The sequence below is a fragment of the Nelusetta ayraudi genome, unplaced genomic scaffold (genome assembly GCF_046127955.1).
Source record: "Nelusetta ayraudi isolate G7.1 ecotype Tasmania unplaced genomic scaffold, CSIRO-AGI_Nayr_v1 ptg000110l, whole genome shotgun sequence".
In the NCBI taxonomy this organism is placed as follows: Eukaryota; Metazoa; Chordata; class Actinopteri; order Tetraodontiformes; family Monacanthidae; genus Nelusetta; species Nelusetta ayraudi.
The window spans coordinates 494611-510000 of record NW_027466160.1 but is presented as its reverse complement, the minus strand read 5'-3'; the positions used below and the strand labels follow the sequence as shown (position 1 = coordinate 510000).

Genomic DNA, 15390 nt, shown 5'->3' with positions numbered 1-15390 from the left:
CAGCAACTGTTCCCCAAAGTAGCCAGTGTCAGGTGAGGAGAAAGGGGGCGGAGACTTACGCCGCAGACGCTGGACATGGACTCGTCATCCACCGAGTCGTCGCCGTCCTGGTGGCCGTCCTGCAAACAACAATAAACAAAAATGAATAACAAATAAATAAATAAAAAGACAAGAGAGGTCACACACACACACGCACGCACGCACGCACGCACGCACGCACGCACGCACGCAGCAGCAGCAGCAGTAAATATTCTAGACAGTTTTTTTCATCTAGTTTTTGTCCTTGGTCTGGACTGGGATCAGCTGAGGATCTGGGGGTTGGGGGTCACTAAAGTGCTGGGCCACTGAAGAGCAGAGATGAATTAGCGTGATGTAATCCAGATTAGCAGCCAGTCTGCCTCCCTGCTGGATGGACAGCAGGACGCAGCAGCAGCAGCAGCAGCAGCACACTGATAGTGCTGCTGCTGCTGGCAGAGGCCCAGTGGAAAAACTAATAATAATATGATCATAATAATAATACTGGTCAGTAGTGAGGGTGAGGTCGGACAGGAAGAGCGATGGAAGATTTGATGATGAGGGAGGGAGGGAAGGACGGAGGGAGGGAGGGAGGGAGGCGGAGGAGATGAGGAACTGAAGCCGCGCCGCAACTTCCTGATTCAGTGATTGGCCGGAAGCCAGTGGGAGGGGCTGCGAGCAGTCCACTTCCTGCAGCTGTCAAAACACCTGATGAGCCCCGCCAACCAATCAGCATCCTCTGAGGAGGAAAGGGCGGAGCTACAGACGAGTGCAGCACAAGATGCAAGTAATGGATGGGCAAAGTTTCCTCAGTAGAAGAGGATTGGAAGGCCTTTCTCTGCTGCTGCTGATTGGCTGGCTGGCTGGCTGGCTGGCTGGCTGCAGACAGCTAAACCCCACCCACAATCGCCACCGACAGGGTAGCAGAGAAGTGCATCATGTTTTCTTGCTTTAAACCTTCAACAAGGTCAACATCTGATTATTTTGGTCTGAAACCATTGAGTGCACATTTTTCTCTGACTTCCTGTTTCGAGACGATGAGCCAATATTGACGAGCACGAGCAGCAGCAGCAACAGCAGCAGCAGCAGCAACAGCAGCAGCAGCAGCAGCAGCAGCAGCAGCAGCAGCAGCATTTGCATCTTGAATTACTCTCCATTGCCACTTCCGCATTTCACCAGACAAGTTCAGTCCCTGTCTGCTCTTTGAGTGAGAGAGAGAGCGAGAGAGAGAGAGTGCGTGTGTGTGTCAAAGTGTTGAATGGGTTTTTGCCTTCAGGGTGAAACGTCCCACAGAAGAAGGTCCTCTCTCTCTCTCCCCTCCCTCCCCACCTCCTTTGTCTGGGTGCTGTTTTTTTTCCTTCTCTCTGTTTTCTTCCTCCTGCTGGCCTAGAAAAGCACCAACGAGGCCTCGTTTCAGGCATGGTAGGGTCAAAGGTCACCTCCTCAACCACTCCAGCAGCAGCAGTCTGGTTGGTGGACAAGGAAGGACGAGGCCGCGTGAGAAAAAGGCTGCAGGCAGGTAGGAGCCTGTCGAGGAGGAGCTGCGTGACTCAGTGCTGCTCTGGCATGAATCAGGTTTTATTGTTCACTATCTGCCTACGGAGTCCCTCACACACACACACACACACACACACACACACACACACACACACACACACACACACACACACACACACACACACACACACACACACACACACAGGGGGGACACTAGGCAGCCCTTGTGACACCTCATACAGGAAGTGGAGGAAAGTTCTTCCTGATTCACGCAGCCTCCTGCTGCTCTCTATGGAGAATATTTCTGAGGAAGGAAAGAATAAAAAGCAGTCTCCCCTTCACACTTGTGCGTCTGTCTGAAAGAGCAGCCCAGTGTGTGTGAGTCCCATCAGGAGGCGGTGCTGTGGCATTCCACAGGAGTCAGCTCGCAGTCACGCCTCCAGTTTCTCACGTTAAAACAATAACACACGGCTCGAGGAAGAGGCGGAACGGCCACGGAGGGGATCAGTTTCCTTCTACTTGACAGAAATAAATTCTATCATATTCTGAGAGGATTTTTCTGCCCTTGAAAGACGCTGGAGACATTATCAGCATTAACAGCACCAGTGTCAGCACAGTGGCGCCCCAGCAGCTCCACATTCCAGCACAGGTTCGTCCTGCAGTGACAGCCAGGTATCGAAAAAAGTTGTCACAGCACTGCTGCTAGTGAGTGTGTGTGTGTGTGTGTGTGTGTGTGTGTGTGTGTGTGCGGGCATGCAAAGCTGCATGTGAGGAGTGAGCTGAGCGTCACCCTGACCTGTATCACGATAATTATTATTTCTCTCTGTGTTTTACAGCCTCTGCTGCTGCACCAGCAGAGCTGCTGCTGCTGCTGCTGCTGCTGCAGGCCGGCAGCTGATGTCAACACACTCCTGCTGGGTGCTGGTGTAAACACACTCGCACTCCTCCCTCCACTGCTTGACTTTAGACACGGTGATCTTGGGCCCCAGCGTATGATAAGGTTTACAGCTTTAAAGCCACAAATTTTAAGAATACAGTACAGTTACAAAGTGTTGAACTTCAAGTGGTCATTAGTGTGTCGATGGCGACACAAACAAAACTCACTTCAATTTAAAAACCAACGCGCCTTTAATTTGAAGTGGGTTTTACTTTGAAAGGCTGAACTTTACACTCGCCACTCGTGTTCTTCACAAGCAGCGACAAACTAAACTAAATCAACTTTTTTCCTTTTCAACACGTGAAAACTTCCTCTCATCTTTCTCCTGCCTTTCTTTGTTCTTCTTTAGGTTCTATCGGACCTCTCAAGAGTTCCGGTTCTCAAGCAACATCCGGTGCAGTGAGCTCCGGTGCTGCGGCACTGCTCTGCGGTTGTACCTGAGCCGGTACTGCCGGCCCGACCCGGGAGGCTCAGCCCTCGGCCCGGCCGTGTTCCGGTGTGTCTCACCTCGCCTGCTGCCGTCGTGCCTCCCACCGGCATCTTCTGCCAGGGGTCGGCCAGCTGAGCCAGGGGCATGTCGCTGCGCTGCTTCTGCCGCTACTTCCCGGTTCTTACTGCCCCAGGCTCGCTCGTCCCTCCCCGGCTCCGTGTGACTGGCGCTCCGGCCGCTCAGTCGCTCCGCTCCACTCCGTCAGTCCGTCTCCCTCCGCTCTCCGGGTGAGTGAGTGGGGTGAGGTGGGTGAGGGTTTGTTTTGTTGACGTATTAATTGACTTCCGGTTTCCTGCTCCGGGTTGGGAGCGGCGGACCTCCGCGGGACTCGAGCTCGCCGAGCCGAGAGAACACCTCCTGAGTCCGGATCGGCCGCGGCGCTCAGACCGCCCTCTGTTGTCTGCTCCTCCGGAGACACCGACAGGAGGTGGAGGAGGAGCAGGAGGAGGAGGTCTTTTTCGGAAACTGACTCAACACACACACACACGCGCACACACAAACACACGCTCACACACACACTGTTATCTCTCAATCTGTTCCTCCAGCTCGCTCACCCTCCCTCCCTCACTTCCGGCGTTACCCAATATGGCGGCCGGTGTCGGCTTACCTGTCCGTCACACCGCCGTCAGCTGCGTCACCAGGGGGCGCCACTCCTCCTCCAATCGCTGCCGCAGTGGCGCTGCTTTGGTTGGTTTGGTTAGCGGTTGAAATGTATTTATTTTTTTAAAGGTTATTTTTGGGAGCTACTGTTTTATTGTTCTGGTCCGTTTGTTAGTGTGACAACATCCATTCGGTCATTACATTAGCGCACTTTCTTTACTAGCAACCACACAGAAAGTTTAAAATACCCTGGGGGCAGGAGGGCGTCATGGAAATTGTCTTGAGAAAAATTAATACACTACATTAAAAATGTTTGTGTATTAAACACATCTGGTTAATTTAATTGATCGCCATTATTTCCCTTTGGATGTGCCAGGTATAAAGCAATTAACCTTCTACCGCCATCTAGTGGTCACAGTTGTGAATGACGTGTCTACCAGTGAAGAGTCTCCAAAAGAACAAATATTCTCAGAATTCTGTTGGAGTTTTTTTTTTAATGCAGTGGTCATAAACAGACAGAGTTATTTCATCTCATCCATGTACAAGTTTTATTGTTTCACTGCCAGACTCAATCTCCCTGAAACACAGTCGTTAGAAGCTGGATGTTTCTTCTGGAAAGACTCTGGATCAGTAAACACAGAGATAAGATTAAAAGAATAACAGAAAGTCCAGCTGCCTTCGGTTTCACCCACAGTCTAAGTATATTCCACATCTTCACACTTCCACAAACCCACTGCAAGGTTGTTGCTTGGTCATTATTTGAGAGATTCAGGTTCATGACGGGAAAGTGGAGCAGTTAGGGAACAGACAGAAGCGTTGCTAGAGACACTGTCATTCAGCATTAATGTCACCATATTGCTTTATGTCCACGGTACAACAATAAAACAGACCTTTAGACTGTGCTAAAACAGAAATAAATTGTCACGCTTCTGTAACATATGAAGACAACCATTAACTCCATGTGGTGACAAGAAACTTGACCGGACAAGATTCTACTGAGACTCAAGGAAACATAGTTGTTGTGCGTAATGACCTGTGACAAATTGACACATTCCGCTTTCCTGGATTAAAGCTCATTCTGGTTTTGACGCATTGAAAAGCCAAAAGGAAGAACTGCCTAAAAAATGATCAGAGGAATAGAAGTGGCATCATATTTGGAGGACGTGACAGAAAAAAAAAAAAAAAATCCAATTTGTGCGCGTGTTGCACAGCCCTGCAAAAGTTGAAGCCCAAACACACACACACACACACATTCAGACATCTGGCAGTAGCGTCCCAGTACAACACAACATGTGCAAACAAACCAAAAGGACAGACAGAAAATAAATATTTCTATATACAACTATGAATAAATACTGACAGGTCTCAGGAGGAGGCGGAGCCTCGGTTAAGGTGCGGAATGCTAACGTGGACGAGGGGGCGGAGTCGCTTCCTGGTGTGTCTTAGCTGACAGACTTGAGCACCGCCCAGGGGTGAGTCCCACGCACGTCCAGCGGCGCGTCGTTGTGGAAGATGTGGTTGCACAGATCGTCCAGCGGCGGCTCCGGGTCCGAGGTGGCGAACTGGGCCGCCTCCTCCACCTGTTTGCGAATCGCCACGTCGATTTCCTGGACGGAACAGAAGAGACGTGCATGAGTTTGGCTCTTTCAGCGCAGTCCGATCAAGTCACCACTTCCTGTCTGCGCTCACCTTGAACTCCTCCACCGACGCCATGTTGTTGCTCAGCATGCGCTCCTTGAGCATGGAGATGGGGTCGCTCTTGCTGCGCACTTCCTGGATCTCCTCACGTGTGCGGTAACTAGGAGGAAGTGACGTCACAGGTCAAAAAACTGCTGGGAGTGTGGACTGGTGCAGACAGCAGTTTGTGGAGGGTTAAAGCGGAGTCACCTGACACCCGGGTCACTCATGCTGTGTCCGTGGTAGCGGTAGGTCTTCAGCTCCATAACGATCGGACCCTGGAAAATAAAACAAAAAAATAAAATTTAAAAAACACAGAAAACTGTTCGACAAGTCTGCGGAAGCAAAAAGCGAATTTTGTTAGAGAAACTTCAACTTCTCAGTGTCAAAGAGGGAAACTTCCTGTCGTCTTATCTGGTCTGATTGACAGTTCCTCATCTCACCTCAGATCAGCGGCAGGAAGCATGCAAGCATGTGTGTGTGTGTGTGTGTGTGTGTGCGTGTGTTCTATCTTGCATTCACCTTTCCAGATCTGCAGTGGTCTGCAGCGAACTTGGTGGCCTCTCGCACACACAGGACGTCCATCCCATCCACCTGCCACAAAGACCAGACACAAAGAGAGAATAAAAAATAAGAGTGGAGGAGAAGGAGAACAAGAAGAGGAAGGAGGAGAAGAAGAAGACTCAGCCGCTCTCACAGCCTCATTGTGGTTGTGTGTGTGTGTGTGAGTGTGTGTGTGTGTGCAGTACCATACATGAGCATCAAACAGCTGGATGAATGCTCACACCTGCAACTGCCAGGACGGGCCGTCAACTGCGGCCGCCTGTTATAGTGTTGGTCCACACAGGCCACCTGCAGGCCATCGACAGGCACTGCGGTTTCTGCCAGAGGACCACGAGTGTTGAGTGACATGCAGACAGACAGACTCACTCTGATGCCGGGGATGAAGTCTCCTCTCTTGTAGTAGTCGGTGCTGGCAGAGGCGCGCTCCACCGACGTGCCCATGCCGAACTGGTTGTTCTCGCATACGAAGATGCAGGGCAGCTTCCACAGCGCCGCCATGTTGAAGGACTCGAACAGCTGGCCCTGGGCACGCACACACACACACACACACACACACACACACACACACACACACACACACACACACACACACACACACACACACACACACACACACACACACACACACACACACAATGTGCAATGATGCAGAAGAAGACGAGCTTTAAAAAAGGCGGCCAGTAGGGGGTGCTTCACCGCCATTAAACCTCCATTTCTAATTATCAAAAACCTGACACGGGTGTGACGTCACTCCCAGTCCAAGCTGCAGAAAGTGTTTAAGTGATTTTTTTTCCCCTGTGCAGGTGCTTTACCTGATTGGCTGCGCCGTCTCCATAGAGCGAGACGCACACCTGGTTGTTGCCTTGGTACTGGCAGGCCAAGGCGATGCCCGCACCCAGAGGAACCTGGGGGAGAAGAAGAACCCTGCGTGAGCTGAGAGCAGGCCGGGCCTGAGAGGAGAACCTGACGCTGCCCGCGACTCCCACCTGAGCTCCCACGATGCCGTTGCCTCCGTAGAAGTGCGGCGCATACATGTGCATGGAGCCGCCCTTGCCCTTGACCACGCCCCCTTTACGACCTGAAAGCAAGGCCGGAGAACAGTGGCTGATTCATCTGCAGGTTGACCGGCGCAAAACGGCTGAGGGGGGTTGAGTCTGCTTGATTTGCTCACCGGTGAGCTCAGCCAGGATCTCCTTGATGGGAACTCCTCGGGTGTAGGTGTAGCCGTGGGCGCGGTAGGCGGTGATCAGGTGGTCCGAGGGGTTGATGGCCGCCTCGATACCTGCGGCACACGCCTCCTGTTGGAGATAAGCAGACAGTCGGCCAATTAATCCTCCTCCTCCTCCTCCTCCTCCTCCTCCTCCTCCTCCTCCTCCTCCTCCTCCTCCTCCTCCTCCTCACCTGTCCGTCGTACAGGTGGCAGAAGCCCCTGATGATCTTCTGCTTGTACAGCTGGTCGGCTTTGAGCTCCATGCGTCTCACTGTCTGCATGAGGCGGTAGTACTGCAGGCCCTGCTCCCGGGTCAGCTGCGCCTGCAGCGGAGGCCCCTCCTCCAGACGGTGCAGGTCGCATTTCTATTGGCCCACAACACAAAACAGAAGCTAAAACAAAAAAAATGAGGATTCATGAGGTTTTGTGTTTTGTTTTGCTTTTTTTGGGAGGGCACCTTAATGTCGAAAGTGGCCTGTGGGGTGAAGTCTGCGAAGGAGCGGGAGACCACCACTCTGGCACCCTGACACACACACACACACACACACACACACACACACACAAGAGAAGAGAAGAGAAGAGAAGAGTAAGGAAACATTTATGAATACACACACACACACACGCAGCTGTGATACCGCTCATATTTACATTAAACATCAGTAAATGTCTGCAGCAAAGCAGACAAAACACAGCCGCCCATTGGGTTTGTCCTCTTAAATACAGTTCAACTTGAACACACCAAAAGCTGATGAACTTTATCACGTCTAGACGCTGAAACCAAAAACACAGCAGCTTCAAGCACCAACACAGACTCCAGCAGTCCTGGACCGAGTTTAAACCCAGTTAGTGGTTAAAGTTCACGTCACAGTGAGTCTCGGCAGCACAGAAGCTCCTTTTCCACCAAGTCTGCCCTTCCCCAGCTTCTCTTCCTGTTTGGACCAGGAGGCACCACCAAGGGGGAGCCACGCAGCTACCACTATTACAGGTGGTGAAGATGTTGCTCCTTCACCAATGTTTCAAAACGCCGGCTGGATTTTTATTTGGAGTATTTTTTGAACCACTAGATTCAGTTTGGTGGAAAAGGCATCTCGTCTCTGTTTCCCGTTAGTGGTCACGAAGCTGCTTCGACTCTTACTGGTGTGACTGGCCGCTCGCGCAGGACACTAACTAACTCAGCAGGCGGCGCTCTAGCACTGACTGGAGGCGGTTCGGGCGGTCGCGCCAGCGGCGGTGGAGGTGGAGGCGGAGGCGGTGGAGACGCGAGCGTGACGTACTCTGACAGGTCAGTCAGCAGCTGGGGGGGAGGGGCACAACAGGAGCCGACAAATCAGAGCAGAGAACAGCTGTGGAGCTGGACAGGGAGGAGGGGAGAGTCACAGCTACATGGAGACACACACACACACAGGATGAAGGTTTCTCTAGCACACATGACTGCTGAAAAGGCTCCAATGTGGAGTGCGTGTGCCGACTCCACATCTGATCAGAGCAATAGCAACATGTGAGTGCCTGATCAGCCGGTCTCCATCAAGACCTAGCGACAAACAGCAGCAGAGCCACAGCAAACTTCTTACCTCTGACACAGTTTGGGCTCCCTGGGGTTCAGGTTGGACCAGGGTGGGAGTGTGGGGGAGGAAGGGTAAGGGAGAGGGGGAGAAAAGCGAGAAATAAGTAAGGCAGGTGTGTGAGTGTGTGTGAGCGAGAGGGAGAGAGGTTGAATGTGTGTGGATCATGGGGGAGAGGAAGCCAGAGGGAAAGTCGAGTCCAACAGCAGCGTCCTACAGTCCTAGAGCACCAAACATTTGCTGCTTTTCAGCTCCTTCGAGGTCGGGATTTGTAGTTTTTCAAATCATTATTGAGAGGAAGAGAGGCGACACACCGGCAGATTATCTAAAGGAGGGCATTATCCGTAGCCGTTTATCACCAACCAGGACTGTTTAAAGATCCCTGCTGGGACTCGAGCGGCACAGCACGAGCAGCATGCAGTCTGCAGGGAGACTGGAGAGCTGGGGGCTCAGTCAGGCACAGCGGCTGCAACAGATGCACTGATGAGTTTTCAGCCAATAATTGAATTTCCGTTGGAATCAAATTACGTCAATTACTCTGCATTCCAATCATACCTCTGGAGGAAACCACGCCATTCCAGTATTAGATTGGTCTTACTTTTTGCTGCGTTGGTGACGTCAGTATTCCTGGCTGTTCACACCACATCAGAGCATCGTGTTGAACAAGAATCAATTCAATTCAATGCATCATGAAGGAATCGTTTGAGAAAGATGTTAACATGCTGAGGTGAAATTGCAGCCAAAACGGACGTGTAAGCGACAGCAACAGCGAGCTCACGTATATCGTCCCGATTGCCGCGTTTAAACTGTGATTTCATAGTACGCCAACGTGCAACAACACCCGACGTGAAGCTACCGCGTAACCCCCCCGCCAAAAAAAAGAAAAACCATGCTACGCCTAGCTATCCACCGCTGCTAGCCTTTGAGAACAAGGTCAGCCTCGGAGCGGGGGAAGTCAGGCTAGTTAGCGGTTAGCCTTGTCCTAGAACAGGCTGCCAACACGGCGGGGAAAGCCCGGAGAAAACTCACCACATTCCGGCCAGCGATCCTGCAAAGTGCGTTAGAAATAATGGTTAACATGTTTTGCATGCTAGTGAGGGCCGAGCCGGATTGAGGCGGGATTACAGCGGCGGAATGAGACGGCACAGAGCGGCGCAGGTAGCTAATTCCTGTTAGTGTCCGTCCCGGAAAGGTTCTCGGCGGGCAACACTCCCCCCGACCAACAGTTCCGCTCAAACTTTTATAGCCGTGATTCTGTTAATACAATACGCGATGTTTCAGTTCAAAAATATAAAACCTCCGGCTGTAGATGTGTTCATACAAACTAACAGCTGTGTAGTATTATTGCTTTCTTTCTTGTCAATGTAAAGAATGAAAAAAAACCCAACCATGGTAAAGGTGAATACATTTATTGCAATAGAGTAAATACATTAAAGTTTAAAGCTTGAAATATATTTTTTAAAAAAAGAAGTAGTATCTTCCTGTTGTGACAATCTGACAATTAAAAAAAAACAAAAAAAACTTCCCCTCCAGCATAAAAAAGAGGTATGAACTTGAGCAATAGCTTTATATATATTTAAACTTATAGTGTACAGTATAAGAGAAAAAAACAAGGCCACAGAATGAAGGTGGATAGGTAGTCGAGCTGGCTGCAACTTTAAAACTCTTCATTTAGTTGACGAAAGTGGAGAACAAAACAACAAAAGTAGTAACAGGAAGCAGGTCCCCCATGTGGTGTCCGACAGTAAACTTGATCTTATTTTTTGTAATTACTGTTTTATAGCTACTTGTTCTTCTTTAACTCAATGCATAGTCTCACACACACTCATTTACCATATATCTTGTCATCATACACATTCCTTTTATCAGCTATTAAAGTCTTTGGCACGTCATCTTTCACTGTCCAACAGTGTGAGTTAAGTGTCTCCTTCCATCCAGGTACAACATGGACTCTGTTGGACAAAAGCAGTCAACATCAGCAACAAACTTCACTGGAAAAAAAAAATACCTGTGTGAGTCACAATGTGTGTGTGTGTCACAATGTGTGTGTGTGTGTGTGTGTGTGTGCGCGCGCACGCTCACCTCCATACGTGTTGGGCATGATGTTGGGGACGTCTCGGTCCGAGACAAAGGTGAAGTGGAAGACGTTGGTGGTGTTGTGCTGGCGGGTCAGCGGGTCAAACACCTCGCTGTGAACTCTGACCTGGATGTGTTTGCCCTGTGTGTAGCACACCTACAAACAACACACACACACACACACACACACACACACACACACACACACACACACACACACACACACACACACACACAGTCAACGTCTTTATCACAGCACTGGAGCGGACACCACTCAACTGGAGCCACTGGGAGAGCAGCAACTGAGACTGATGTGGTTATAATAATCATCATCATCATCATCATCATCATATATCTGCCTTGTTCTCACATCTAAAGACACAAAAGAACCAGGTAACATGCGGTCCAACCTGTGAAGACAGCAGCAGCAGGGAGCCGATCTCCACCGGCTTCTGAAAGAGGATGTCGTCCACAGCCACCAGGTTGGGTCGCCACCCTCTGCAGCAGGAGACAAGCCAGTGAAAAGCCGTTAAAGGTCAGTTTTGATACTGACATTCTGTTGGGAATTGTGATGCTTGATGGCACCACATACCCCTCCCCCACTCACCCGAAGGAGCAGGCGTTGGCCCAGCCCAGTTCGTAGGCTTTCCTCATCAGGAAACCTCCAAAGATCCTGTTGAAGATGTTCCTCTGCTAAACTCCACACACACACACACACACACACACACACAGACACGCAAGGAAACTGGTCAGAACATGACTGCACGCAAACTGGCTCCTGCAGTTTAGTGCTGTTCCCCGTCTCACCTGTGGGTGGCAGATCTCCAGCCCTTTCAGCTTGGCGTCCTCCATCCACACCGAGTTTTCAGGCAGAAGTCTGCTGCGGAAGCTGACGGTCCTGAAGACAAAGGCCCAGGGAGGAGAAGAAAACATCCTTCTTATCTCCTGTGACCTCCGAGGCTCAAAACTGCTGAGACGGACTGTCAAGTGCGACATCGTTCATACTTTGTGTCCAGCGTGTTGAGGAACAGGCTGTGCACGATCTTCCTCTCCTCAGCGGTGGGAGCGACCTTCAGCAGCGACGCCGTGCTGAGCTCCACACGGCGAGATTTGTTTTCTGGAGGCACACACACAAACACACACACAGTCAACACGGCTGAAAAGAAAAGTTCAAGGCTACAGCGAGGAGGTGAAGCGTCTCCATTGCAGAAGAGAGGAGCAGGTGGTCGCACCTTCTCCCTCCTGGAAGAGCTTCTCCTCTTCTGGCCCCTCAGGCTGGAGGGGGTTGACGAAGGCGGCCCTGGAGCAGAGGAGGAGGAGGAAGAGGAGGGGGAGGAGGAGGAGGAAGTGAGGATAACGAACCAACAATCAGCACAGTCACCCTGAGTGAACAGAGCTGTGGTGAGACAATGCAACAACTGAGGCAGCGCTTCATGCAAAATGCTTGAGGTGCAGTTTCCACATGAAATATAATGATCAGGGAATTCGTCCTTCACCCACTCCCATCTCTAAAAAAAATCTTGTGATATTAAAACCGCAAAACATTTCAAAATAAAGGTGTGTGTGTGTGTGTGTGTGTGTATGTGTGTGTGTGTGTGTGTGTGTGTGTGTGTGTGTGTGTGTGTGTCTTGGTCTTGCCTCTTGTTCTCTGGGTCTCGTGCCACCATGACAAACGTAGCATCCAGCACCGGGGAGTAGGCGCCATCATGGAACTGAGAGAGGAGTTCAAACTTTCAGCTTCTCTTGTGTGTTAACGCCAATCCTTTCCTTTTAAACGTGTGTGTGTGTGTAGGGGGCGCGTCTACCTGGGACATGTGCATCTTGGCTTCGATGGACGTCTTGCCCACCCAGGTCACATGGCCGGTGAACTTGATGTCACAGTCGGGGTAGATGATGTGCTGCCGCATGTCTGCCGGGGGCCAGGACGACGGTTACAGGTTTAAAATTTTAAAAGAGCTGCCCAGGAAACATTCTTCACAGACACACACACACACACACACACACTGACACACAAGTGAAGAAGATTGGATGTCTCTTACCGATCTTGTCCACCAGGGCGGTGACGATGGACAGCGGCGAGCTCTTCAGCACCGGATTGTAGGTGTGTGAGTAGGAGATGAGGACTGCGGAGACAAAGACGAAGAGGAGGAAGAGGAGGAGGAGGAGAACAAGCAAGCGTGAGTGAGTGTGTGTTGGACTTCCTGGTTGTGCGACAGCGAGAACGTGTTTGCGTCCTACCTGCTAAACTGTCCAGATCCTCCAGGATTCGCCCAAACCTGCAGAGCAGCGAAGATCAGCAAGGAGCTGAATGTGTGTGTGTGTGCGCGCACGTGTGTGTGTGTGTGTGTGTGTGTGTACCTGACGGTTTTGTGGAAGGTGAGGTACTTCTCACGGAGCTGTGGCTCAGAGCCCAGCGGCAGGTGGACCTCCAGGAAGCTGTCCTTCATCTTCTTGGCGGGCAGCTCACTCTGCGACTTGGCCAGCATGGACGAGAGTGAGACTCGCTCAGCCATGGCCTGCTGGTGGTCGCTGCACAACAACAACAACAACAACAACAACAACAACAGGGGAAACCAGCGGGTTCAAAAACAAGGTGCAAACCTTCAGGAATCAGAGCGGCAAAGAAAAAACGTGAAAGGAAAGATTGAAAGATTTTCTGTCAAAGTGATATAACTTGTGTTGCATGAGTGTTATTTGTCATGGAGATTAATAAACCACTTCTTCTGGACACTAGAACATTTAAATATCACACTTTTAGATTTATTTTTGATCAGATTTTTAAAAGCAATTTGTCTATTTCTGAGCATAAGTTTGTCCATCCTGAGCTCCAGTAGAAACATCTCTCCTCTCAGTCTCCCAAAGGCCCATAACCCTGAACTTCCATGTTGGTTCAGTACCTCCAGTTAGTGGAAGCTCCCACAATTTCTCGCAGCCGGTTTCGCACTGAAAAGAAGAAGAAACAAGGAGGTCATCTGAGAACTTCATCAGAGCTGAGGAACAAAACAGAGTGAGTTTACAGCTGGAGCCTCCAAGATAACCTTGAATGATTGACCTTTAAAAATAACAAACAAGGGAGCTTGTATCATGTGCTTCTTTGAGATTAGAGATGAATCTTTATGTGCGACTGTTAACTGACACAGAGTTGCTCTGCTGATGGATTTGATCGTCCCATCATTCTGAATTCTTTCTGGTTACTGAGGCCCAAACTGTGAGGAACTGGGAAAGAAAGGATGGTGCCAATCGAGGGTTTAGTTTAGTTTAGTTTTAGTGCTGTGGAGGAGGAGGAGAAGGAGGAGAAAGAGAAATAAGAACAGAATGTGGAGGAGGAGAAGGTAGAGGAAGTGGAACAGGAGGAGGAGCATCAGAGCCTTCAGAGGACAGAACAGGAGACCAGCTCATCTCCTAAGAGCAGTCAGCACATGCAGGAGGAGAATTAATATGCAATTACAACAAATTAGAAGAAGAGTTCCTGCAAGACTGGAGGAGTTTTTGCTTTTTGGATTTTTACCAACACACACACACACACACCATTTGACACGTGCAACAGAGGATTTCCTGCGGAGAGACAAACACAATTAAACCTGACAGAGGATCGGGCGAGAAGCACAAACGGGTCATGGAGCAGCACCACAAACAACAATGACCGAGTCAAACAAAGTCAATCGGTCAAACCAGTCAATCAACTAATCAATCATCAGGGTCAGAGTCAGCAGTGCAACAGCAGGCTGCAGTCTCACCTTCGACCATGTCTGGTGCTCTGCCCTGCCGCATGATGCCTCCTGTGCACAGCGACCTGGAGGTCATGGAGGCAGCCGAGCGCAGCAGCAGGAACCTGCAGCGTCCACAACAGGACAACACAAGAATAAAAAACAAACACACACACAGACTGAGTTGACCCAGTGAACTGTAGGACTCATGGCTTACTTTTCTCTTCTATTGATATCACCTCGGCGGAGGCAGTGGAGTGGCCTTGAAGCTCGACTGAAGCTTGCACCACATGCATCATGCAACCATTCACTATTGATTTTAAGCATTTAGCTGCTAGTATTGTTTATCAGGAAGAGATGACGGTCCTCATAACAACTCCAGCTACGTCATGGGTCAAAGGGTGAGAACTTACCATTCAGTACTCGTAAGTAACTCGGTGTATTCAGACATTAAGTAATTAAACGTATGCGTGCAACACAACGAAAATATGGAAAATGTGTGGTTTGTTTTGGACTTGTGTCGTGAGGAGGACACGCCCCTTCTGTACACAATCATCAGTCTCCGCCCTGAACGAGCCGCAATGACTCATTCATCCTTTCTTTCAGCACAAAAGGTGAAAGAATTGTTGCAACAACCAGGGAGAGCCTCCCAACCAATCAGCTGTCAGAACCAGCTAGCCACGATGCTAACTACTACCGTCAAGCCTTCTGTTCATTGGGCAGGCAGGCTCACAGAACTGCCCGTGTAGGTGGCACGAACCTCGGTGAGAGCATCTTGGTGTCCGGAGGGAGGTTCAGAGGTGAGGTACCAGGGGTCCGAACCGAGCCGGTGGTCGGGCTACAGGGACAGAGAGAAAACGAGGCTCCTCGGGGTGGAGCAGCAGCAGCAACAGGAGTCAGTGACGACCACTTCCGTGCTGACACGAAGCCACGCCCACGGCCAGTGACGTAAAATGTATCGCTGAACCCCGGAGATTGGTCTGCCAGGCTGCTGCTGACCTGCTAACACGCCCCGGCACAACCAAAATATCTCCACCGTGTTTTTCACGGAGTTA

The 15390-nt window shown here is 50.4% G+C and overlaps 3 protein-coding genes and 1 long non-coding RNA gene across 10 annotated transcripts in view; all 4 read right to left on the bottom strand.

The window, feature by feature from the left end:
• Positions 1–53, bottom strand: part of LOC142903446 (uncharacterized) — a 2286-nt gene extending 2233 nt beyond the window's left edge. For both annotated transcript variants that reach the window (XR_012929243.1, XR_012929244.1), the window contains exon 1: positions 1–53. This exon is cut by the window's left edge. This is a non-coding gene — a long non-coding RNA (uncharacterized LOC142903446).
• Positions 1–3526, bottom strand: part of rps6ka3b (ribosomal protein S6 kinase, polypeptide 3b) — a 20419-nt gene extending 16893 nt beyond the window's left edge. Inside the window, exons 1-2 of the mRNA XM_076049054.1 lie at positions 2957–3526; positions 60–119 (exon numbers count right to left, since the gene is read on the bottom strand). Of these exons, the coding sequence (XP_075905169.1) occupies positions 60–119; positions 2957–3025 (129 nt within the window). The 5' untranslated portion in view covers positions 3026–3526. The remainder of the gene's footprint in view (positions 1–59; positions 120–2956) is intronic.
• Positions 3527–4081: 555 nt separating this feature from the next.
• Positions 4082–9753, bottom strand: pdha1b (pyruvate dehydrogenase E1 subunit alpha 1b). Of its 5 annotated transcripts, none has more exons than XM_076049057.1 (13): positions 9582–9753; positions 8562–8582; positions 8126–8284; positions 7448–7513; positions 7182–7355; positions 6952–7078; positions 6767–6858; positions 6593–6685; positions 6147–6302; positions 5739–5810; positions 5427–5494; positions 5229–5337; positions 4082–5146 (listed from the first exon to the last, which is right to left on the bottom strand). In XM_076049057.1, the coding sequence occupies exons 1-13, from the start codon at positions 9639–9641 to the stop codon at positions 4982–4984; spliced, it is 1362 nt and encodes a 453-aa protein (XP_075905172.1). In that variant the 5' UTR covers positions 9642–9753; the 3' UTR covers positions 4082–4981. The 5 variants fall into 5 exon arrangements, with proteins under 5 accessions (XP_075905172.1, XP_075905174.1, XP_075905173.1 ...); XM_076049059.1 differs by having other exon boundaries at positions 8189–8284; positions 9582–9752; XM_076049058.1 differs by lacking the exon at positions 8562–8582.
• A 386-nt stretch (positions 9754–10139) lies between these two features.
• acot9.1 (acyl-CoA thioesterase 9, tandem duplicate 1) lies at positions 10140–15267 on the bottom strand. 2 transcript variants are annotated; one of them, XM_076049062.1, is made up of 16 exons: positions 15096–15267; positions 14366–14460; positions 14157–14183; positions 13526–13571; positions 12987–13157; positions 12867–12904; positions 12668–12751; positions 12434–12537; positions 12267–12340; positions 11861–11928; positions 11634–11745; positions 11436–11526; positions 11236–11321; positions 11039–11126; positions 10635–10785; positions 10140–10504 (listed from the first exon to the last, which is right to left on the bottom strand). In XM_076049062.1, the coding sequence occupies exons 1-16, from the start codon at positions 15107–15109 to the stop codon at positions 10449–10451; spliced, it is 1305 nt and encodes a 434-aa protein (XP_075905177.1). In that variant the 5' UTR covers positions 15110–15267; the 3' UTR covers positions 10140–10448. The 2 variants fall into 2 exon arrangements, with proteins under 2 accessions (XP_075905177.1, XP_075905178.1); XM_076049063.1 differs by lacking the exon at positions 14157–14183.
• Positions 15268–15390: the final 123 nt, after the last annotated feature.

What these genes read in the sequence shown, in the direction of transcription:
- pdha1b (XM_076049057.1), bottom strand. Translation starts at nt 9,641, where the DNA reads ATGCAAAACATGTTAACCATTATTTCTAACGCACTTTGCAGGATCGCT. An exon ending in AGGCCACTTTCGACATTAAG is followed by an intron (nt 7,356 to 7,447) that starts GTGCCCTCCCAA and finishes GTGGGCCAATAG; the next exon opens with AAATGCGACCTGCACCGTCT. An exon ending in ATGAGTGACCCGGGTGTCAG is followed by an intron (nt 5,338 to 5,426) that starts GTGACTCCGCTT and finishes ACTTCCTCCTAG; the next exon opens with TTACCGCACACGTGAGGAGA.
- acot9.1 (XM_076049062.1), bottom strand. An exon ending in GGATCTGGACAGTTTAGCAG is followed by an intron (nt 12,752 to 12,866) that starts GTAGGACGCAAA and finishes TTGTCTCCGCAG; the next exon opens with TCCTCATCTCCTACTCACAC. An exon ending in GCCAACGCCTGCTCCTTCGG is followed by an intron (nt 11,127 to 11,235) that starts GTGAGTGGGGGA and finishes CTCCTGCTGCAG; the next exon opens with AGGGTGGCGACCCAACCTGG.